Consider the following 26,018-nt stretch of genomic DNA (forward strand, 5'->3'; position numbering starts at 1 on the left):
TTATGTATAAAAACCACCACAAGTTACAGTACCGCAAACTCGTAAGAAACAAATACACAAAATACAAAACCCCCAAGTAACAAAATATTCTACAATAAAACGAGATGAGGCTCTGAGATGAATTGTACAATCTTCAAGCGTGTCCAGCATAGGAATGAAACAAACAAGTCCCCTCCTCCTCTGAGCGGCGTAAACAATGCCACCATCAAGTCAAGGCACTGGAGGAAGGTGTGGAGATGATGTCACAGTTTACCTCGGACTGGAGGCGGCCATTTTGTAAGCAAATGTATAAAAAAAAACATAACATCTAAAAATAGTTCCTGCCTCACAAAACGGGCCCTCCTGCTGTCTAATGGAAGTCATATTCTACAATGGAGTCAAGTCAGTAAGGGGTTAAGAGGACACAAATATCCCCAAAATGGGAAGTTTTTTCCTGAAAATGTTCCTGACATTAAAAAGGAGTTTTCCAGGGGTTAAAAAACAAAAACACCATCTTCCATAGAAACAGCCCCAAGAGCTGTGAGGCTTGATCCCATTCACCTCAATAGGGGGATCAGCTGTAGTACCAGAAAGCGCCATGAACAAAAGTGGCGCCATTTCCATGGAGGTGAAAAAAAAAAAATGAAAGTCCTGGAAATCCCTTTAATGGGGGTCTGGATTTTATCTACCAAAAAAGTGGTTAGCATAATATAAAACAAAACAAAATAAAAAAAACGTAAAAGCATTACATTTAAAACTTAAAAAAACCCTAATACTACAATACTAGATTTAACTTGAAAAGTGATTTTTTTTCTACAAAAACTGTCCTGCATCAGAAGACCCCAATAAAAGAATGTTCAATTATAAAAATTGATATCATGAGGTATTAAATCTTAATAGGGTTGTCCACTTTTTTTTTAGCCTCAAAATCTTACATTTAAATAAAATAAATTTTGCAATTGGGTTGTATTGAAATTTTGCACCATTTACCCCTTACAGGTTCTGTTTTTCTGCACATTTACGTTTCTTGTGGTCTGTGACCACACACTGGCAGAGCGATGCTCAGAAAGGCATAAAAGTTCTAAACTCTCCTGTCAGAACGCGCTCACTGACCAGTGCTCAGTTATCTCATTCTGCGGCTAACAATAGACAGGGCAATACACAGAGGCTGTAGAGGGCAAAGGTGCAAAATTTAAAGTGAAATTCCAATCACACATCTTCCATATAAATGGCCCCATGGGCTGTGCAGCTCGATCCTCGGGGAGGGGGGGGAAAAAAAAAAAAAAAAAAAAAAAATCAGTCGTAGTACCAGAAACTGCTATGAACAAAAGTGGTGCAGTTTCCATGGGGGGGGGGGGGGGAAAGTCCTGGAAATCCCTCTAATGGGGTCTGGATTGCATTTAGCGAAAACTGGTTAGTATAATATATAAAAAAGAAAAAAATAATAAAAATACTACACTACAATACTAGGCTTAAATTGAAAGGAGTATTTTTTATTCTACTGTCTTACATTAGAAGACCCCAATAAAGGAGGAGTGTTCAATTATAAAAATTGCCATCTTTGAGGTATTAAGTCTTAAAAGGGTTGTCCACTTTTTTGGCCTCAAAATCTTGCATTTAAACAAGTCATTTTTGCAATTGGGTTTTATTGAAAATTTTGCACCATTTACCCCTTAGGGTATGTGTCCACGTGCAGTAAACGCTGCGTGTTTGACGCTGCATAGAGTCGCAGCGTCAGACACGCAGCGTCCAGATGTTACGGCATAGTGGAGGGGATTTAATGAAATCCCGTCTCCACTATGCGTGGTAACACGCACGCGGCGGCCCTGCGACTCCGGACATGCTGCGCGTCTTTTCAGATCGCAGCATGTCCGTATATCTTGCGGCGACGCTGCGTCGCCGCAAGATATAGCACAGGGCCCTATGGTGGGGAGCGATGATGCCGGATGTGTGCTGTGAACACATCCGGCATCATCGCGTCCCAGAAAGGGGGCGGGGCTTAGCGCAGAGCGGCTAAGCCGCTCCGGCGATACCGCCGGCCATCCTGAAAGTGGACACATACCCTTACAGGTTCCATTTTCCTGCGCATTTACTTTTCGTGTGGTCCGTGACCACACACCAGCCGAGCGAAGCTCAGAAAGGCATAAAACAGTTCTAAACTCTCCCGTCAGAACGCGCTCACTGACCAGTGCTCAGTTATCTCATTCTGCAGCTAACAATAGACAGGGCAATACACAGAGGCTGTAGAGGGCAAAGGTGCAAAATTTTAAGTGAAATCTAATTACAATAAAAAAGGATATATCCAAATATATGGAAAAAAAAAGTTAAGACAACCCCTTTAACTACAATCTTACATAAATTACTAAAGATGAAAATTAAAATCACAGGGGATTTTTTTCTATACAGAAGAACTTATTGCAAACATTGTGGAACTCTGCTTTAAAGCGCACCCCAACTACTTAATGAACAGGCTCATCCCATTACCTGTAAGAGCAATCTGACCACTTTTACACAAGCATTTTATTTTGTGCTTAATCACACAAATTCTAATCGTAAAAAGAGGACTTGTCATTTTTTTTTTTTAATCTGGCACAACTACCACCGTTCTCCCGAATCCGGCAAGGTTTTTCTCATGTTCCTGCTCCTCTCTGTTCCAGAGATATGGCCCCTTATTCCCTGGCAATAAATCTTCTCTTTTTTTTTGCCAAGGGGGTGTGGTCCTCAGGAAGACGCCCACAGAAGAGTTGAGGACTACGCGCACTCACATTTAGACAATGAAAAAGAGGCCATATCTCAGGAAAAGAACGACACAAAAACAAAAGAAAAACAACGCCGGATTCAGGAGAGCAGAGACATTTACACCAAGTACAAATATCACATATTCATGAAAAGTGACAAATCCCCTTTAAAAATTGCAAATTGGTCAAGCTTATAGGTGTAAAGATGGTGATTACACGTGAAAAACTGGTCTGATCCCAACAGTCTGCAAGAAAGATTCCTGCCGAAACAAGAAATCTGTACCTTCTCCCATTGAGCCCTTTACTCAATATCCTGATATTTTCTACACAAGAATCTGCAGAGTGGGAGTCTGACTTTAACTAGGGGTGTAGTCGCTTTTAAGAAAAAGCTTTCAAATGGCTCTTAACCTCATCATAAGGAAAAAAAAAGGAAGTACAGCAGCCTCCCCCTGCTTTCCATGAGAAGACACTTTTGGTATTTGCAAAGGAGAGGGCATTGGAATGTGCATCTTTCCACCACTTCACAGCTGGCGGAGTTTTAATAAGCTCGCGGTAAAGAGTTAAGATTCTGCCTCCCCCCCCTTCAGAAACATGTAAACTGGAATGGAACATCTCAGCCCTTTCAATAGCTAGGAGGCAAAACTGGGCAGTACCACTATAAGGCTGAGGTGGAGGGGGGAGAAAATGCTTACTGGAATGTTTAATGCAAAAATAATACATTTGGGGGGTGAGATGAAGAACGTCTCCTCCCGCCACATAATCTTGTGCATTCGGTGACCACGTCGGCACAGCAGACGAGACAACATGTGAAATATGTACATTACCAGCCTGTGAGAAATATATAGCAAAGAAAAAAAACAAAAAAAAAAAACACAACAACTGAATAATAATAATAAAAAAACAACAATTTCAACAAAATTCCCTTCTTCATTGAGGGCTTGGCAGCGAGGGATTCCACTGTTCACTGTACCATATTAACCAGCTTTGTAACAAAATAGTACCAATATTTTTTCCCTTTTTTCATTAAGGTTTTTCGGTTCTTTTGCACACAAAAAAAAAAAAAAAAATTCCCTTTTACATGAAATAGAAAATTGAAATGGAATTATAACCACTGCTCTGCACACTGCAACCACTATGGGGTAAAAATAAAAAAAAAAACAACTTGTTGCCGGTGCCACCCGCTGTCCCCCCGCATCTTCAGAGATGGGTGGGTGGCAGCCTGTGTAAACCAGTGGAGCGAGTCTTCTTCCACATCTGGAATCTTAGTGGCAAGGAGCAGGATGGAGAATGAGTTCTTACTAACTTTCCAGCATGAGCCGGCAGAACAGAGGAGAGCAGTCAGCGAGCGCTGCACTCCACAGACGATCCCAGAGGATTAGGGGGAGAGGGTGATAAACGTGGGGAAGGCCGGACCTCATGGCAACTCAATTCCAGTCATGTTAGGACTTGCAAAAAATGTCCTGTTTCCTGGCTCCCACTTTCAGAAGATCACAAACCTGCAGAAAAATAATAATAATAATGAATTGATGTGATCATGCTGTGCAACTTCCAAATCAATCATTTCCCTTTTCTTGCAACTTTTTTTTTCCTATTCGCTAAAAAAAAAAAAAAAAAAAAAATTATATATATATATATATATATATATATATATATATATATATATATATATATATATACACATATACATATATACATATATACATATATACACAAAAGGTGTTTCGCCTTGAGGTTTTGTCTTCTTCAGGAGTTTTTGGAGAAAAAAAACAAAAACATTTTGACTAACGAGCTGGACCTAAGGAGAGCTGTACAAAATATTTATAGTAACAAGATCAGACGCCATCATCTTTTGGTTTAAGTATAGGAAAAATCAGCCGCACTCAAATGGTTGAAAGTTCAGCAAACTGTGTAGTTTCTTTATTAATAAAGAAACTACAGTTTGCTGAACTTTCAACCATTTGAGTGCGGCTGATTTTTCCTATACTTGGACTATTTTGTTCATGCCTGCACCAACCTAGTGACAGTGTGCACATCTTTTTCCTGGATTTGCCTCATCTTTTGGTTTGTCACTGTCAGGTATCCATGCACCAAAAACACTCACAAGTGGTGGCCAATGTCGTGCACGTGGCTGCAATTTCAGCTGCATGCACACTGCGCAGCATGGATTAAGTAGGATTGGGTAACACCGGTCTACGTGCAAGTGGTTTAATGATGACAGCAGATCTCATGCAGCTTTTCACTGATTTTTTGTGACCTAAAGCCATAAGTGTATCCAGTGAGAAGGAAACGCAGATGTGCTGCATTTATATTCCCCTTTCCTTAAGAATCCACTCATACAGAAGCACACAAAAAAAGTTGAACACGTGATTTAAAGGGGTTCTCCAAAATTAGAAAATCATGGCAGATTTCTTCCAAAAATTGCAGATGGCCAGAAGTTGCACTCAGTATTGCAGCGAAGCTGAACAGCGATACTAGGCACAAACCATGGACAGGTTTGGTGCCATACCTTTACTTAATTTGGGTAGATGCCTACAGGTGACGTATGCAAGCAGACAGGCCTTAATGTACACCGCATACTATTTGTGGTCACCAACACTGTTCAGATCACATTCTGGAGCCAAAGCGCCCGATCAGTAACGAAAGCTCTAACATTGATGAGGAAGCCCAGTTTACCAGGATGATGTATGTCTCTACACACTTACCTAAGCCCCGTGGCTCGCATAATGCAAACTCATTAAGTGAAATTTTTACAATCATTGAATAGGTGCAAAAACTACATGAAATGGGCCTTTATTTCACTTACCAGTTTTTTCACAGACTCCACCTTTCTCCTGAGCAAGGTTGAGTCTGTTCTGTTCGGCAGCCATACTGTTGGCCTCAGGACTGCTGCTTCGAGATGCATGGGCAGTGTCGCCCACCGGGTTCAGCTGGAAAGCCAAGTCGAGGTGCTGCTGGGCCACCTTGAGGTACTGTCTCAGCCGGTCCAGCTCATGCTCACTTGAATGAGTGACGGGCAATTCATAAGTCTCGGCAACACCGTTCTCGGGATACATTATCTTGCCATTTGGAACCTTTCCCTTTTTCAGCACCGACTGGTAATGGGGAGGGGCACTGGGAGACTTTTTAGAATATTGCTCTTCCTCTGCATTTTTGCTCCTTTGTCTTAGGGCGTCTCGAATGCCACCGATACCCAAGTGGAACAACTCGCACAAGTTGAGTAGAAGGCACAGAGCGCTGACTGCATACATGATGAGCAGAAATATGGTCTTTTCGGTGGGACGGGACACAAAGCAGTCTACTGTATGGGGACAAGGGCTCCGAGTGCACACATAAGAAGGGATCACCTCAAAACCATACAGTATATACTGCCCAAAGAGAAACCCAACCTCTAGGGCAGAGCGGAAGAGCAGCTGTAGAACGTAGACTTTCATCAGGCCATCTTGTTTAATACGTCGACGGCCATCGTGCTTCTTTTTGTCTCCATCTTCCGCATCTTTCTCAGGTTCCAGGACTTCGCAGATCATGGGGTCCTCTTCATTGTCATCCTCTGCTTCTTCATAGTCTCGTTTTGCCCCACGGTGGACCACTGGAGCCTTCTTCTTGCGCTTACTTTGTGCCCTTTCTGAGCGCCTTCGGAAATCTTCAGGTTGACGTGCGATCCTATGCATGGCAAAGCCTAAGTACATGATGGATGGGGTGGTGATCAGAATGATCTGGAATATCCAAAATCGGACATGTGACAACGGCGCAAAAGCGTCATAGCATACGTTCTCACATCCAGGCTGTTGGGTGTTGCAAACGAACTTGCTCTGTTCATCGTAATAGATGGACTCTCCGCCCACCGCAGTCAGGACTATCCTGAAAATGATAAGAACCGTCAACCAAACCTTCCCCACGAAGGTGGAATGATTGTTAATCTCTTCAAGGAGACGGGTTAAGAAGCTCCAACTCATCTTGAGCCACGATTAGATCTGGAACATAGAGAAAAAAAAGCACCATACAGTTAGTCATTGGACGAGATCGTACAAGTCGAGTAAGTGCTAAAAGCAGACACTCAAGAAACACCCAGGCACTCCGCAAACATTCATTATTTACAACCATTATGTGACACCACCTAGAAACAAAAAGGATCCAAATATGATGAAAAAAAGAGTAATGTTTTATCAGCAGACACCTAATGATCCAAACCTGAAAGGCATCAACCCAGCTATAGAAATAAAAGGTCCACCTACGGATTTCTGTACGCCGCCCAAACCAGTGCCGATCGACGAGTTCTGGTTATACCTGCCGTGATCATCATGAATGTGCAAATTGTATGAATGATAGTTAGGAAGCTCATCCAGTTATAGGTATAGTCACGCAGGAGTAGTATAAAAGGAAGACCCTTCAAAACCCTTACAATGGCGTACAAAGCCATCCACAACCTGTCTCCTCCATACATCTGTGACCTCGTCTCCCAGTACTTACCTACACGCAACCTCCGATCCTCACAAGATCTCCTTCTCTACTCCCCTCTTATCTCTTCTTCCCACAACCGAATCCAAGACTTCTCCCGTGCTTCCCCACATACTCTGGAACTCTCTACCCAAACACATCAGACTCTCGCCTACCATAGAAACCTTCAAAAAAAAGAACCTGAAGACTCACCTCTTCCGACAAGCCTACAGCCTGCAGTGATCCTCAACCTACTGAACCGCTGCACAACCAGCTCTTCCCTCTCCTAGTGTATCCTCACCCATCCCCTGCAGACTGTGAGCCCTCGCGGGCAGGGTCCTCCCTTATGTACCCGTGTGCCTTGTTTTTTGCTCATGTTTAATTGTATTTGTCTATAATTGCCCCGTATTTCACATGTAAAGCGCCATGGAATAAATGGCGCTATAAAAAGTAATAATAATAATACTTTTACTACACATATTGAGTGAGAGATTTCCATTTGAGTTTCAATCCACAGGTCTATCATCCCTATTAATGACTTATCCACCACTGATTGTCTATTCATATACAATACCCATGTGTAACGAAGGTGTGCAGCCTTTTTTTAGTGACTTATCCATTCTTACATCTCACGATAACTAGCCAGTGACACAGCTTCTATTTCAGGTGGGGATATACCATCCACATTTTTCTTTAAAGTGTTGGAAAAAAATCTTTCCAACTGGAAGACACCAGAAAGGAGAAAAAAAAAAAAAAAAGGCTAATACAAAAGAGGTCCTTGTGCTCATCCAGGTTCCCAAAAGGAAAATCCGCCTATTTTGTAGCCATATTAGGGAGAGAGAGGTACCACATAATTAGGCAGATTTGCCAGGAACTTTGACCAAAGGCTGAGTATTGTAGAAAGCATTTTTTGGTGTTCACAAATTCATAACAGCAATTTTTTTTTTTTTTTTTTGGGGGGGGGGGGGGGGGGTTTCCGGGGGGTGAAAGACTGGAAGCGGTGAGTGGACCCTCATGTTGTGAGCTCAAGATCTGCCACTGAGTATCGAGGGTCTATGGTTATGTCCACACGAGCTGTATATGTAGCAGATTTTCCAATGGGGGTATAAGAGATCTTAAATATTCACACGTTTTTGAGCTGCGCTGCGGATAAGACATCTGCAAGCTATCCATCTGCTAACTGTGCAGTGCAAATCTGCAATACATTTTTTTTTTCCTTGCAGTGTCACTAAGCGATTTTAGGTGCAGCAGCAGGCCAAACTAATAAAAGACTTACAAGCAATCTTCTGGACTCAGTAGTTGAAAATCAGAAGTAAAAAGTCACTGTGTGGCCTAGAGCTGCAACTTAACTACTTCATATACATAGTCAAAAATGTGGCATTTACTGACTTTTTCCATTACATAAGCAAATGGCCAGGAAGCTCCCATCCACTATCAGCCCAGAAAAACAGCAGGAGATAACAGGAAGGCAGATACCACCCTGTGGGCACAATACACTGATGGTCTCCATTTCCCATTTGTATCCTGCTGAAGACGCGCCCCAACAGTCAACTTCACCAACAAAGCACGTGTCTGCGTTTTCACAGGAAACCAAGGAGGGTGCATTAGTGAAGAAGTTCCTAGGACTTTCCTATGATCTCGGAAAACCTGCTGACTCCAGCAACCCTACCAGTCAATGGCGCTAGAAGACAATGCCTCACTACTTACTCCTGATCGATCAATGAATCGGCCGTTTTATATGACATTGTCATTGTAGTGACACCACCTCTTTTTGTAGAGATCCAATGTGCCGGTTACGAGAAAACTAGTGCAGAAGTCATATGCAAAATTGTCTGGAAGTGCACTGGGGGGGGTCAGAATGCTTTTTCCAGTGCATTGACACACCCCCAAGTGCACTCCTAGCATGATTTTCTGATTTTCACATGAGTTCTGCACTAGTTCTCTCATAACCGGCACATTGGATCTCTACAAAAAAAAAAAGTAGCATTTTACTTATGGTAGAGGCAACTATTTCCCTATGAAAACAAATTTAAGGATTGCAGTGGAATGCTATAAAACCCTGCAATGATCTGAAAATACACGTCCGCAACCTGTGAACCCAAATGGTAAGTTTCCAGCAAGCATCCGATCACGCCATCTTGTGGGTGCCCTGCAAACACCTCCGTACCCCATATGCAAGGGGCGATCTGACCAGCGGCACAGTCTATAGCCCGGATCTGATGGGATGATCATTTGCCCTTCCAGTGCTGTCATTTCCTAAGTGGGATCCCATAAGTAGCCTCTTAATGCTTGTTAGTGGCCCAATGACCCTGTGACCTCCTTCTGACACCCTCAACAACAATTACAGCTCATATCTCATTCACCATCAGGGCGGCGCTTTATCCATTTTCTGGCACGGATCTAGATCTTACACGAGAGTCTAGACCGCTACTTAACATATGTAGATATAATGTAAAGCAACATGATCCGGGAGCTAAACCGAGGCAGGAAACCCCTGTAACAGTCCGTGAAGCCCACTGTTGCACCCAGCGGCCCATCTGGCATTTTTCTGTTAAACTCTGCAATACAGAAACATCTGGCAAAGTTGCTCTGTCATGATTAAGGACCATTGCACGAAGCTATTTAAGACAACCCCCACTCCCCTTACCGAGGCACTTTTCCCCCCCCCTTGTGCCGCAGATGCACAATTCATTTCTCCCTGGTGGTATATACAGTAATCATCCTTACTGTTAAGGAAATTAGTTCTCCGTTTGCAATAGAACAAGCAAAGCTGCAGTGTAAAGCATGGAAGAAAAAAGAAAAAAAAAGAAATAAATAATTTGGGGAGGTGGCTTTCAGACTACACAGTAATATAAAATGCAGGGCAAGTAAATTTCAACCAGAAGGCGATGACAGCAATGTCATAAGTGTCTCGCCACATTCTGTCGCAAGTGATATTTTGCAAGATGTGTGTGAAAGGTGACGCTTCTTGCTCCAGACAAATAACCAACATCATTCGCGTGTTTGCCTTCCCGAACATGCCAAAACACGGCACCTGGTTAAACTGGTTGTAGGATTTATTCCCATGCATCATCATAGACAAGGAAAACCTAAAAGGCAAATAGGCTCCTCCACGTCACATAAGGGCCTCACACCTGAGAGCGGCCAGGTGCGCGCCGACCATGTGACTCCGAAAACAAGCAGCGAGCAGGAGATAAAGTTTTGGAAATAGCCGCACTTTTGGGGAGGGGAGAGAGGGCTCAACAACAGAGAACATGCACAAAAGAAATTTGTGTAAGGCCGGGGACACACACAACGTATAAAAAAAAAACGGTCCGTTTTTGACGGACGAGAATCGCACAAATGTTACCAAAACAATGATCCGTGTGCAGTGCGAGGATGCGATTTTCTCACATTAAATGATCCGTGTGACATCCGTGTGACATCCGTATGGCATCCGTATGGTGAGATTTTCTCACACACTTGCAAAATGAGCAAATAATGGCTGAGCCTTTCCTGTCACATGCCCAATGCCTGAGAATTTCTCGCAAGTCACACTGATGGTCCGTGGGCTGTGCTATTTTTTCTCACCCCCATAGACTTTCATTGGCGATTCTCGGCCGAGAAACGCTGACAATCGCAGCATGCTGCGATTTCACTCGGATCCTGAATACGGCCGAGAAAATATCGGATGATGGGAGCTGCCCCATTGATTAACATTGGGACGAGTGCTATGCGATTTTTCATCGCATTGCACTCGTCCGTATTACGGTCTAGTGTGACCCCGGCCTCACAGTCGTTTGCAGACCGCCGTTACTCGTCTTATGCAAAGGGGGGGGGGGGGGAAGAAAAAAAAAAAAGGGTAAAATGTAATCTGTCCAATGTGTGATCTTGGGTAACACTATCAATTCTTATATCTATAAGGCAGCTTGAGGACAACTTTTTAAAAAGAGTAACTAAACTTTAGCCAAGTTGAATATGAAATATATATATATTTTTTATTATTAGGATATATCCTATAGATCGGTAGTGGGTGTCTAAACCCAGACTCCCACCAAATTGATCAAAAGACCCCTGGCTGAGCGCACATGGGACAGATTCTGTGCCTCCTAATGAATCTGTTCTCTGCATGTGCACTTCTAAGGGGTCTATTGAGCGGTCAGTGGAAGACTCCAAACCTGAACTCCCATTAAAAAAAAAAACCCTGGTTAAAAAAGGGAAAAACCAAAAAAGAAAAAAAAAAAAAAAAAAAATTTGCAAAAAGTTAATTACCGTATTCTGTTGTATATGGCCAACTAGCTATACACATCCCTAAACCAAAAGGTGGTTGGGGCAATTTAATGGATGCAAATAATTGTACCAGCTTTGCTTTATTAAAGCATCCTAGAAGGGAAATTGTGGGTCTGTTCACCTCTGCATCCGTAAGGATTAGGACAGGTGCCAAATACCAGACACGTGCACACAAAATCCAGCAGATGTGATGCTGCTGGCCCCATGGAAGTCAATGGAGACAAAATATCCTTTTAAAAAAGGTTCTGTGGATCCTAACGTATGTAGAGTTTTCGGGATCAGAAACTCTCCAAATCCTCCTTAAAAACAAACTTCTGCACCAAAAAGACTCAGTGTCCACAGACCCAAAAAGGTATTAGTTCCAGTAGGTGGATTGTTTTTGGAACAGGTGAGCTCCCCCCAAAAAAATATATACAATAATAATCCATGACGCAGAAATAATTTCAGAAATCATTTTTGATAATCTCCAAAATCCTGTGTGTGCGCACATAGCCTTACGACAGATTTTGCCCAAAAGGGCAAAATGTGCAACAGGAAATCCATAGTGTGTCAAATTTTAAGTCCTGAGTAATTTACATGGTGATTTTCTCCGCAGAGCGTTGATGAGAGGTTGTACGGTGTCATCAATGCTGACACTGTAAGAAGATTTTCCGCTCAGAATATCCGTAGATGCCCCGTGGGAACGTACCTTTAAATGCGAGAAGTTTATGACACACACAAGGAAAAAAAAATAAAAAATAGTAAAGTCAGGTTTATAGCCAGAACAAAAAGACCAGACAGAGTCGGAACCCACCTCCAGCTTTAGAATATAGGGTCCTCAGTATTACGGGCGCCCATGCTGGGTTCCAAGCATTGGACAACAGGGATGGAAGACGGCAAAAAAAGGAAATTCCACAACTGGGACAAAAACTAACATTCACCTCAGATAGAAGATACAGCAGGATCCTGAAGAATAATGTCCATGTATACCGGGATTATCGTACTATTCATATGGAAGTGAAGTCATGGACTGGAGAAGGGGCAATAATGGCGGGTGGGGTCGCAGTCCCTCAGTCTCCTATTTGCTTGGTAATTACAGGGTGCTGCTGAATGTCCTCTAATTACCACCACATGAGCTTTTATCTCACTTCTTACTGATTACAGCAAGGTGGGGACAGGGTCACATACATTGGAGGGCAAACAAAACCTTACCTGATGCAGACTCTTATATAACGGGTAATGACATTGGTCGTCACCACAGTGATGCCTGAATAAACTTATCTGTCAGGGGGAGAAAAAAAAAATCCAAAAAAGGTGACAGTCACCACATGTGATGCAACTACAAGATTATAGCCATTGATTATCACATCCAGGGTCCATCTGGGACAATCAGGTATTTTGGGAGGGTTTTTTGTAGCAAAACACCACATTTGACCATGACGTTGAGAAAGCGTATGCCAAATGGAAACTCTTCTGGCACGAGTCTGGTCCACTGATGTCTATACGCTGACCCATTGTGAACTGAGCCTTGTGGGGGCAATGACGAGCACGGATCGATTACATTCAAGTTGTTTGGTGCTTTTATTGCAAAATGCACCATTTTAGTATGATTTGTGGCCTAGACTACTGAATGTTAATAGCAGGCAGCTCCTGCACTTGTATGAGATGTGGACGAGCACAGGGGTCCGGTCGCCACTACAAATTGTGGACGAGCTTTAGGGGGGCCATCCGTGTCCGCAATTTGCGGACGAGCACACGTGACTGACATATGTCTGAACTCAGGTTTTAGCTTAGAGCCAAACAACGACGTTGCTAGTGTGTCATGAAGATCGAGAAATCACATCCACTTACTGTTAATGTGGTCCCAGTGTAGCATGCAACAAAACGCGACCACAACAAGACTGTCCCCATTGCCATTATAGACTATTAATTGAGAGGAGAGAATACATTTGCAAGACCCTGGTTCAGCGGCTACTTCAGCCGTCCGTGACCCCCAGAAGGGAGCAAACTGCCTGGCAGCATCCGAAATGCCTCTTCTCATTGTACCCGAGTGCAACAATTTTTGCAGTGCGACGCACACATGTCATCGTGTCAGGTATTTGCCCGCAGATAGGAGGCGATCCACAGGGCTCCAGTCAGGGCTATTGACTTGGCTGCTGGAACGGGGTTCTAAAAATCGATTCATTCCTCTTCATTACACGCAACCTGGATGCTAATCAAGTCGGGTGACAGAAAGTTAAAGATATTTTGGCCATGCCACAGAACTGGTGGGGAGGCCTAGCTTCAGACAACTTACAGCTACTTCTCTTAGGCCTCATTCAGACGTTCGAGTTTCTCAAGTACAAGAAAAATGGACCAATTATTTTGATCAGAGTTTGGTCCAAGTGTCAATTTTTCTTGTACGTGGAGAAAAAAAAAAAAAGAAGGAAAAAAAAGTTAAAATGGGTTTCTCCACTTTCTCCTTTGTGAATACATCATTCGAGTGCGGTCTGATTTTTTTCAATGGCCCATAAACTTGCATTGCCGGTTTTGATCTGACCCTCGTATCAAAAATCGGATGTCTCCGCAGTGAGCAGTCCACAAAAAATCACAATCATGTGAATGCCTCATAGAAAATCACAGGTATGAGTGCTATCCGTAATATCACTACTACACAAAAAACGCACATCTGAATGAGGCCTAAGGTCAAGTGTAAACCGGCTCTTAACTTTGCAGAACAATCTCATTTGCAAATTGCAGACGTGCATTTCTGCATGTGCAGCTATTCGTACTTATCCGTGTAAGAGCTGCCACAATTTGTGCCATAGTCCGGTCTGTAAATTGGACCAGGCTAGACTAAACTGAATTTATTTTTTCCATCCACATGAACCTGAGGAAACAGGCCATGTGCACTAGCGCGTACGCCAACATTGGTCTGTGTGCTGTCTATTGAGCACATGGACCAAGAAATACGCTCACCTGAACTTAAAGGGAACCTGTCACCTGAATTTGGCGGGACTGGTTTTGGGTCATATGGGTGGAGTTTTCGGGTGTTTGATTCACCCTTTCCTTACCCGCTCGCTGCATGCTGGCTGCAATATTGGATTGAAGTTCATTCTCTGTCCTCCGTAGTACACACCTGCGCAGGGTAATCTTGCCTTGTGCAGGCGTGTACTATGGAGGACAGAGAATGAACTTCAATCCAATATTGCAGCCAGCATGCAGCCAGCGGGTAAGGAAAGGGTGAATCAAACACCCGAAAACTCCACCCATATGACCCAAAACCTGTCCCGCCAAATTCAGGTGACAGGTTCCCTTTAAGGTACCTTCAAACATAACGATTTTGTTAACGATATCGTTGCAACGTCACGCTTTTTGTGACGTAGCAACGATCCCGCTAACGATCTCGTTATGTGTGACAGCGACCAACGATCAGGCCACTGCTGGGAGATCGTTGGTGGCTGGAGAATGATCAGGACCTTTTTTTGGTCGCTGATCACCCGCTGTCATCGCTGGATCGGCGTGTGTGACGCTGATCCGGCGATGTGTTCACTGGTAACCCGGGTAAATATCGGGTTACTAAGCGCAGGGCCTCGCTTAGTAACCCGATATTTACCCTGGTTACCATTGTAAAAGTAAAAAAAAAAAAAAAAGTACTTACATTCCGGTGTCTGTCACGTCCCCCGCCGTCAGCTTCCCTGCACTGACTGTCAGCGCCGGCCGTAAAGCAGAGCACAGCGGTGACGTCACCGCTGTGCTCTGCTTTACGGCCGGCGCTGACACAGTCAGTGCGTGAAGCTGACGCCGGGGGATGTGACAGACATCGGAATGTGAGTATGTAGTGTTTTTTTTTTTTTTACTTTTACAATGGTATCCAAGGTAAATATCAGGCTACTAAGCGCGGCCCTGCACTTAGTAACCTGATGTTTACCCTGGTTACCCGGGGACTTCGGCATCGTTGAAGACAGTTTCAACGATGCCGAAGTCGTTCCCCTGATCGTTGGTCGCTGGAGAGAGCCGTCTGTGTGACAGCTCCCCAGCGACCACACAACGACTTACCAACGATCACGGCCAGGTCGTATCGCTGGTCGTGATTGTTGGCAAGTCGTTTAGTGTAACGGTACCTTTAGCCTAAAAGGACTGTCTGAGACAACCTGCAACATTGGTGGGCATTCCCATCACTCAGGGGACCTGGCATACCGATAACTAGAAAAAGTGCAGATGTCATGATAGATTACAGAGATTATTGCTTTGTCCTCAATTGACTTCCAAGAAAAGAGACCCGAATTTTACAGTCAGTACTTCAGCACAAGAGCTGCGCTCAGCAGGGATGCTTCAGGGAGTCCCCTTTTATTTCCCTTGTTTTGAGAAGAAAAGGAATATTTGTAGCCTGGGGGCATAGGAAAAAAAAAACCATGAAGACACAGGAACAAAAGGGCAAGAATGCAGAGGGAGGAGGGTACAGGTGGGGGTGTAATGGAGGGTTAGAGGTGACATATGGGATAATTTAAAACACAGGATTAGATTACAAAAACAAGGCCAACATTCATGAACAGACTACCAGTTCCAAAGTAAAAAAAAAAAAACTTGCTCCCAAGAGCTTGCAATTAAATCTTGGCATCTGCAACAGAAGCAAGAAACAATAGTGCCTAGATCACAAGCAAGAGAGAAAATGCCCCATAAGGGTAAATGGTGGCCACCATGCTTTGGACCCTATAATTTTATTTAATGGCCCACTTTCATCAAACTAAATAAGAGTTTCCCCTATACGCCGGTAACATTTTGTACCTTGTATGGGATTTATTTTTGCAGATTCCTTTCCCCTCATCTGCAAAAATTGCATTGCCTAAGGGTATATTCACTTTACTTTTTGGGGCAAATTCTTTAAATTTCTGATAAAAAAAAGTGAATAAGTTGCACTTGCAATATATATGGGTCAGCCCTGCAGACATGACGCCCTTTAGCCGACATTACAGTACAATGCTGCACGACACAAAGCCACATCACATTGTAAAAACAATGAACAATGGAGGGCCGGTGGCAGCATCTGACCCCATCCATGACCGACTCTGCCCCACAACAAGAGGTCCGACAAAGAACAACAGACATTTATGGATAGGAAATAAATTGTAAACTTGGACTTGAGCCCAACAGCGACACAAGTACAAAAGAAAGATGGCGTATGAGCTACACAAGATGACTGGAAATGCCTCGTTATATCACAATGTACAGAATCCACCGCCATACCCACGCACGATAGAGCCGACATATCTACTCCTCCTTTGGCCTAGGCCCGACAACACTGATCGCACTGAAAGCCCCATATCATTAGATGAAAGTCAAATGAACCCCCCAATTTCAGAACTGCCGACCATTTTGTGAGTATGGGGGTCTCCTGACTCGATGTCGGGCAGATGGAACTCAACCACCAATTCTTTTGTTTTTGAGCAGCGGCTTTCTCCTCTCTCCCTGTTTAAAAACACATCAACCGAGCAGAGTTGAGGAAAATAAATGTCTGCCGAATGATCGGTCGGCCAACGGTAGAGTTGAGCAAAAAGATTTGCAGACCCATCGGCCCCCTCAGTAGTCCATAGCCACCACATAGAAGCCCTTACATGGTGTCATCATTGTAGCGCACCGCATGCACGTTGTTATGTTGGGCCTAGTAATTGGAAGAGGCATCGGTGATGCCGACAGGCTGGCAAGGCTCCTATGTGGCAGCGATGGATAACCAAGATGGCCGCTAGTTTGAGATCTGTGAATTGAACATCTATCTCATGCTTATGTGGCCAAGCTTTATAACATGGCTTGACAGGATTGTCTGTTACGGTGACAATATGGAATAATCCTGGTCCATATGACATATGGAGGGAGAGGTATTAAAATTTGTGCAAAACAGGAGCAGTTGTCCGTAGCAACCAATGAGGTTGCGGCTTTCATTTTACAAAGCTACACTGGAAAATCAGAGATGAATTCTGATTGGCTGCTAAGGGAAACCGCTTTCCGTTGCCTAAAACTGTCTCAATATGTACAATTATCAAGTCGGATGAATACATCGTATACGGCCAATACAGCTCTATATGAAGCGCGCTGCCATGTTTGAACCCAAACGTGCGACTGATATCTGGTATAGTAATAAGCATTACCTACCCGACACCAATGTCTCAGCACACTGATACCTAGAAGACCTCAGGGTTCTCTAGACCAGAGGTCCCCAACTCCAGTCCTCAAGGCCCACCAACAGGTCATGTTTTCAGGATTTCCTTTGCATTGCACAGGTGATGCAATTATTACCCGGGCAAGACTAAGGAAATCCTGAAAACATGACATGTTGATGGGCCTTGAGGACTGGAGTTGGGGACCCCTGCTCTAGACCACTCATATTCCTACAGAAGTGAACAGGACTCAAGCACCCACCCCAAAGTCACCATTCCCTCCCACGCTCGAGGCCGTCTTCATCTACTTAGACACCGCCCAGTCAGCCACTCGTTACCAGAGTGCAAGCAGAGCTGAGGCCGGGTTCACATTAGCGTATGTGTGCGCAGCATATACCTGCGTACCGATCTGCATGCATCTTGCGTACATATATTTAACACTGTGTACGCAGGGGCATGCGGATGCGTACGCATGTGTCGCTTCGCGGTGTGTGACGAACGCAACATGCGCAGACATATGCATGCAGATGAGTGCGTCAAAACAACGCATTACTGTCTATGTGAGTGCATTGGTACGCAAGGACATGCATACGCATGTGTTCGATGCGCTTGCGTATTTCGGACTGAGCATGTCCAGGACACACCCTCTTGGAAATATCATGCGCATGCAGATGATACACCGCGCAGAGACGCTCATGCGAATTTAGCCTTACGCCACCGCTCTGAACTGGTCATTAGTTTAGCAATATTTTATTTGGGTTGTACACGTCCCCTCTGAAATAATGGCTGCCCCCAGAAGCCTGAAGTCACATCATGCTACATGCCCCTCCAACCACAACTTGAGCTGTCCCTTCTCCAGACAATTTTTCAGCCATTAGATATTTGCACTTTGCCTCATGTATGTCCCTGTTCAGACACTTTTTACACTATTCCTGCCCCTCTCTGCACCGTGTCATATTTGCACCATATCTGTACTCACAAGCCACTTTTGCATCATGTCTGCACCATTCCAATGATTTACCCCATGTCTGCCTCCCTCCAGCAACCTTACAGCCTGCACCAGTCTCCAGCCACTCTCTGCACCATGTTAGTTACTTGCCCCATGCCTGCCCTGCTCCTCTCCAGCCACTCTCTGCACCATGTTAGTTACTTGCCCCATGCCTGCCCTGCTCCTCTCCAGCCACTCTCTGCACCATGTTAGTTACTTGCCCCATGCCTGCCCTGCTCCTCTCCAGCCACTCTCTGCACCATGTTAGTTACTTGCCCCATGCCTGCACCAGTCTCCAGCCACTCTCTGCACCATGTTAGTTACTTGCCCCATGCCTGCCCTGCTCCTCTCCAGCCACTCTCTGCACCATGTTAGTTACTTGCCCCATGCCTGCCCTGCTCCTCTCCAGCCACTCTCTGCACCATGTTAGTTACTTGCCCCATGCCTGCCCTGCTCCTCTCCAGCCACTCTCTGCACCATGTTAGTTACTTGCCCCATGCCTGCCCTGCTCCTCTCCAGCCACTCTCTGCACCATGTTAGTTACTTGCCCCATGCCTGCCCTGCTCCTCTCCAGCCACTCTCTGCACCATGTTAGTTACTTGCCCCATGCCTGCACCAGTCTCCAGCCACTCTCTGCACCATGTTAGTTACTTGCCCCATGCCTGCCCTGCTCCTCTCCAGCCACTCTCTGCACCATGTTAGTTACTTGCCCCATGCCTGCACCAGTCTCCAGCCACTCTCTGCACCATGTTAGTTACTTGCCCCATGCCTGCTCGTTCAGGCCACTTTCTTCACCACTCCAGTTCTTTGCACCATACTTGCCCCGTGCCTACCCCTTCTTCCATGCAGACTCTGCACCGGCTTCTCCTCTCCGGGCTCCGTCTCTTCCTCTCTCCCGGGCCGATATATTTATTCCCGCGCAACTCGGCGCAATCTCCTCCCCGGTATATGGAGGCGACACAAGCGCCAAATCTGCGCCCAAGACAAAGACGGCGGCGGCATCAATGGGGGCATCATTTCTGGGCGGTGATAGCGGGAGAAGGGTCTCCCCTGTCCCCTCCCACTAAGTTTAGGTTTGGGGAATGGAGGTCTAGACAAAGAGGAGACACCCTCCCCCCCTGCACTGCCGGCAGACCCCTGAGCATGGTGGAAGCCCTGTCACTAGGGCTGGAGAACTACAACTCCCAGCACGATCCGTCACTACTACTGGAGAACTACAACTCCCAGCACGATCCGTCACTTCTACTGGAGAACTACAACTCCCAGTATATGTAATTACTGCTGGAGAACTACACCCCCCAGCATGATCTGTCAGTATTACTGGAGAACTACAACTCCCATCATGATCTGTCAGTATTACTGGAGAGCTACAACTCCCAGTATTATATGTCATTACTGCTGGAGAACTACAACCCCCAGAATGATGCATCATTACTACTGTAGGACTACACCCCCCAGCATGATGTGTCAGTATTACTGGAGAACTACACCCCCCAGCATGATCTGTCAGTATTACTGGAGAACTACAACTCCCATCATGATCTGTCAGTAGTAATGGAGAGCTACAACTCCCAGTATTATATGTCATTACTGCTGGAGAACTACAACCCCCAGAATTATGCATCATTACTACTGTAGGACTACAACCCCCAGCATGATGTGTCACTACTGGAGAACTACAACCCCCAGCGTGATGTGTCACTACTGGAGGACTACAACCCCCAGCGTGATGTGTCACCACACTACTGGAGGACTACAACCCCGAGCATGATGTCACCACACTACTGGAGGACTACAACCCCCAGCATGATATGTCACCACTATTGGAGGACTACAACCCCCAGCATGATGTGTCACCACACTACTGGAGGACTACAACCCCCAGCATGATGTGTCACCACTATTGGAGGACTACAACCCCCAGCATGATATGTCACCACTATTGGAGGACTACAACCCCCAGCATGATGTGTCACCACACTACTGGAGGACTACAACCCCCAGCATGATGTGTCACCACTATTGGAGGACTACAACCCCCAGCATGCTGTGTCCCATGACTAGCGATTCCACGCGCCATTGTAATAGATGGCACAGTTGGGTCGTACATGAAGCCCGGCCTTGTTCTTTTTGCAATGATTTTTTGCTAAAAGGCTCCAAACCCCCCATTATAAAACTGCAAGGTGTGAATAAGCCCCATGTGGAAGCTTCTAGAATTAGGAATCTTTGGGAGCTAAAATTTTGCAAATTAAAATCTATTGGGAAAATGGCCCTTTTATAAATGTTGCATAGTGGCATTTTCTTCTGTTCACGTTAAATTGGTCTTAATTTTGGCGGGGAAATGGTTAACCCCCTTCCATGTATCTCCTCCTCCCTCATTTCTGCCTTTCCCCTTTTATTCTTCCCCAGACCCTCCTCCTCCTCTCACCCCCCTCCTATTTTTCCAAACCAGCCCCCTCTCCCCCCCTCCATACCCCTCTGTCACTTCCTTGGGCCTCCAGACCTGAAATCTAAAACCTGCTTTTGAAAGAGTAAAAACTCTGGGCATTAAATTCTTGCAGACCAGACGGACCACCGGACCGACCGCCGGGGAATATCTGGCGGAACAAAGGGTTAAGTCGTACTTTGGGAACGTTGCGAATCGGGAGTTACAATGAATCTAATATGGGATTATTGTTTTTTTTGTTTCGGTCACGTGACTCCGGAATATAAACATCCGATTTCCGACGACTCTAATAAGCGGCGAGATCGCGATGAAGTCGGCGAGGTGTAATAATCGCAACAATCTCTCCACGGATCCCTGCCCCGACGCGCACCCGTGGGGTAAACGCGTGCCCAAATTGTGCTAATGTCCTAAAATACCTTGGTAACAGGAAACTTGCGACCAAATTTCCAGGTAGCGGAAACTTGGGACACAGACGGCATCCGTCTGCTACTTGGCGCAGGAGCGAAATGTTACATGTAACACTGGGAATGTATGGGTTCCAGTGTACACAAGGCAGTTACGCAATTTCTGCATTTTTTTTTTCCAGTAATACTTCTATAGATTTCGAACTTTAGGTTTTTTTTAAAGGGTCCACATCCTGCAGATTTTCTGACAAGCGCCAGATGACGGTAGTGGGATTTTCAATGTAATTTTTTGCCCGTTCGCATTCATGAAAAAATAGTTCAAAAGCAGCAAAGTCATCAACGTGTGCCATCGACCCCTACTGTCATTTCTGTAGAGGATGGGATGCCGCCCGATAGTCCTGTGTGAACCTATTTCATCAATTCGATGGGTAAAAGTAGCCTATATATTTAGATATAGGGAAGATGTATATCTTTGTACCGTGTTAGCCAGTATAGTGTTGTGCATAAATATGTAATTCTTCAGATTTTGTATTAGTCTTTGCCTGATGAAGAGACCTGTGTAGTCTCGAGAGCTTGCAATTTGTTTCCATTTTTTCAGCTGGCCATTCAAAGGTATCAACCACTGAGGACTCTCAATTCTAAATATTTTCTTATATATTTACAAACTTCTGAGTTATTGCGCACGCACACACACACACACGTGTCTCCGTATTCGGGATGATACAACCAGTAAAGGAACAGGCAAAATAACGAACCAACATCCTGCATCGCTAATTAGTGCTCCGGGCAGTCCACGAACCAACGACATCCCAGGAAAGCACAAAGGACTGTTGTGTTCAGAGGATGAGAAAATATGTTAGAATCCAAATCCGAATTTGCCATATTCGTGCCATATTGTTACCCTATTCGTGCTGAATTTATACTTGACGATCATTTCCGAACATTCACTCATCTCTACTCCCATCGACTCCCATGTCGTTCGGCGAATATTGCAAATGCAATATTCGCCATCGATCGTAATCCGAACCGAATATTCAAAAATTCGCTGAACTCTACTCCTAACCCAACTTTTCTCCAAACCCCGGAATGGCAAACCTGCCCAATTATACAGGAGCCAATAAATAGAAGATCAGGGGACAATCAATGTGGTGGCCATCCTGCTTTCCCAGCCTCGTTATGTAGCGATACATTCGCTAACGCGACATTGACACATCTTCCTGTAAATTTGCTGATGGGGCACTACATTAATTAATGCCACAAAATCTGCATTCCGTGTACTTTGGCGAGGATTTTACCAAAATCCGCAGCGTAAATTACAATGCGCCACAAGGAATTCTGTACAGATTTGATTGTGGAATTCCCACCATGTCCACAACATGTGATCAATTCCCTTACAGGAACTGTTTTGTTTGTCACCCAGCTTTCCCATGAATAGATATAATTGAGTATAATCTTAAACAACGTAGGTTGTTTCCACTTTGTGTTTTTTTTTTACTTAAGTGCATGCATTTGGGTCTAAAAATAATGTCTTGCAATTGGGTGTCATTAAAAATATTGCAGCGTTTGCCTCTGTGTTGCTCCGTTTGCTGTATTGCTGGCTGCGGAATGAGTTAACGGAGAATCTGTTAGAAAGCTCATTTTGCCTGGAGAGTTTATAACTCTTTCATCTGGCTTTTTCTGAGCTCCTTAGTTGATTTATGATGCTCAAAGATCAAAGCTGAATGTGCAGGAAAACAAAGAGCCTTTAAAAGCCAAACGGTGCAAAATTTGTAACGAACCCCAATTGCAAAAATGATTTTTTAGCTCAATTAGCTCTTTAAATAAACAGAATGTTGGAGATCGTGTATCATTATTGCATGCAGAAAATGTGTGCACTTATATGCGATAGATCTGAAGCAAATCATAAGAATCAGGCCCAGGAACGGCGCACAACTACCATATGCCGGTAGATCTGCCATGAAAAGTAATCATTGTGCCCCTCCCCCTCCCTCTTTTGCAAATGTATCAGCCCCCAAATTCTCATCCCTGCAGGTAGCAATCCCTCGCCATCCCCCCTCTCCCCTCCACCGCATGGTGCTTTAAACATCCCTTTGTTATTCAATGTGGCTTCTCCTCTGGATAAAATTACATTATCTTCCAAAACAAAAGTCCAATTTACAAAATAACTTTTTTTTTTCCTTGCCGTCCCCAAGATTATATTTCCTTTTTGGGAAAAGTAAGTCTGAGTTTGAGAAATCCTGTCCTGGCGGAGAATGTTACGAAAACGTCAAATACTTGCAGCGTTGGTAGAGAATATAAGAGTTTCCACGAGTGAATCATACGGGATGAGACACGCCGTCCTAGGTGCACGCATTTCCTGAACGGAAATCTCCGGGGTCTCGTATTGGAGAAAGCGTGGGGGGACGCGAAAGAGGATTGCGGTAGTCTCGTATATTAGGTAAAGGGATCCATTACTTTTGCAATGGAATCAGAACTTGTGTGCTTTAGATAAGACCTAGGTAGATGGGTTTCCTCATGGTCTCTAAAACCGAGGAATCCTCACATCTGGGAGCCCCCCGTGATATGGCACCCCTTTTCCCAAGATTCTACAAAAAAAAGTAATGAGTATCTGTATCAAAAAATATGACTGCTGAAAACACTGAAAATCCTATTGCGCAGTGATTGACCCTCAAAATGTACCATCTTGAACCCATATGACTAACTTTATATCTAAACCGTACCCCATAAAAGGATGCCCTGGGCCCCCCACATCAAATCTCTGGTCCTCTTCAGACTCAGATTGAGATAGTAACCAAGAAAGTAAATGTATCACACGCAAAAAAAAGGTTTTAACAAACTATTTAAAAAAAAAAAAAAAGTTTCAAAAACTTTCTCCAAAGTTTCTCCCCACGTGACATTAATCAATATTTCTCTCTCCTGAATCATTGTTACAAAGTTCCCGAGGATCCCCCCAACCACAGAAAAAAACAGAGAACCCCCCCCCTAATAAGTGTAAGGTTTTATGAAACGAAAAAGTTTGAAAGTTTGTGCCCCCCTCTCCCTGTTGAACGGACTCTTGTGTAACAGGACGTCTTGTTACTTTGCGAGCGATCCTTTGCAGACTACTTTATAAGGCCAATCCAGATGTGAGTCCCACAGAAAATCCTAAAAAAAATGCCCCTAGAGTGGATGTTGGAAGGAGCAGACTTACCTTATTAACGTGGCACCCTTCTGTACCCGCTCCCGAAGCTTTTCTTGTGTCAGAAGTTGAGTTTACGTAGACTTTAGGAGGATGTGTGCTACAGTGGAACTCGAAGGATTGTGATGGGGCCAAGCGTGGAGAACCTCCTCCAAGACCGGCCCCCAATCCCACCCACACTGACTTTCTCAGTTTCTTCCTGCTCAATTCAAAGTTTTCATTTTTTGCTTTTCCCAAAATTATATTTAGCCTCCATAAATATTTCTGGGAAAGTTGGGTGACAACCATGGGCACCGTCATACCTCCAAAGCTATGTGCAAATTAAGTTTATTGAGGATTTCTTTGTGCTCAGATCTGCAACAAACATCTGAAAGATTCCTCCTATTCATTTCAAAGTAAGGCTAAAACTAGATGGACTTAAAGTCTTCCTTCAACCTTAAATACTATGTATGTGAACATGGCAGCGGAAACTTCAGGAAAACATCACCACGCGTTTCGCTTCACCGTCGTTTTTTACCTTAGTTCTTGCGGTGGCTCCTCTGCTCCAAACCTGAGTAAAAACTCTTCAAACATCCTCAAAAAATGCAAAACTCCTCAAAAACCTGGAAGTTCTCCTTATTACCACCTCTAAAAAACCTCAACAAAAAGACTCAGTGTGGACACGGCACTGAGCGTAAACTTTAGGAGGATGATAGAACGTTTCTGATAAGTTTCCACTCCAAGAACTCTTAAAAAAAAATCTCATTGTGAACATACTCCACGGTTGTGTTATACCACGTTTTCTTTTACTGAGTTTTTGGATGAGAAACTCTCAAAAAAAACCAAGAGGCATTCAAAAACCACAAGGAGTTTTTATTGGAGCGTTTCTGTACCAAAAACTCCGCAAAAAGAACCTCAGTTTGAACACAACCGTGGATTATGTTCATAAAGTCAGTGTGAACACACACACCCCAGCTCTCCAATCGAAACTTGTGGTTTTTGAACTCCTCATTAGTTTTTGGACAGTTTTTACTCCTAAAACTCCTAAAAAATTAAAATTCTGCTTCAGGGTTTGAAAAAGATCTGATGGTAAAAGAAAAACAAAGTGCATGTTCCTTCTCTGATTGAATCTGCTTCAAACTAGGCACTGTATCATTAAAATGTTTTTTTTTTGGTAAAAAAAAAATAAAAATTTCGAAACCTTTTCAGAAGTCGAAAAACGCCTCCAAAATCTCCCCAACAAAAGAGCATTTCCTGAATCAGTTTCTGCTTGAAAATCTTCTTGACTTTCAATGCCACACACAGTTTTTTTTAATTCTTTGAAGTAATTCAACTACAATATCCTCCTTAAAAAAAAAGGCATCAAAAACTCTTGAAAAACTTTTCCTATTCATGTCTATGAATCCTATTTGCTGTTCATAGAAGATTTTTTTTAGAATTTTATCGCTTTGAAAAACAACTACTGGAATTAAAAATAAACCTCACGTCAC

General features: G+C 44.2%; 1 protein-coding gene across 1 annotated transcript; it reads right to left on the reverse strand.

Moving 5' to 3' along the window:
- Positions 1-3,738: 3,738 nt before the first annotated feature.
- Positions 3,739-24,676, reverse strand: LOC138644448 (gap junction gamma-1 protein-like). Its single transcript, XM_069732827.1, has 3 exons — positions 24,562-24,676; positions 5,521-6,688; positions 3,739-4,213 (listed from the first exon to the last, which is right to left on the reverse strand). The coding sequence occupies exons 2-3, from the start codon at positions 6,668-6,670 to the stop codon at positions 4,206-4,208; spliced, it is 1,158 nt and encodes a 385-aa protein (XP_069588928.1). The 5' UTR covers positions 6,671-6,688; positions 24,562-24,676; the 3' UTR covers positions 3,739-4,205.
- Positions 24,677-26,018: the final 1,342 nt, after the last annotated feature.

The sequence above is a fragment of the Ranitomeya imitator genome, chromosome 7, assembly GCF_032444005.1.
Source record: "Ranitomeya imitator isolate aRanImi1 chromosome 7, aRanImi1.pri, whole genome shotgun sequence".
NCBI lineage: Eukaryota > Metazoa > Chordata > Amphibia > Anura > Dendrobatidae > Ranitomeya > Ranitomeya imitator.

What these genes read in the sequence shown, in the direction of transcription:
- LOC138644448 (XM_069732827.1), bottom strand. Translation starts at nt 6,670, where the DNA reads ATGAGTTGGAGCTTCTTAACCCGTCTCCTTGAAGAGATTAACAATCAT.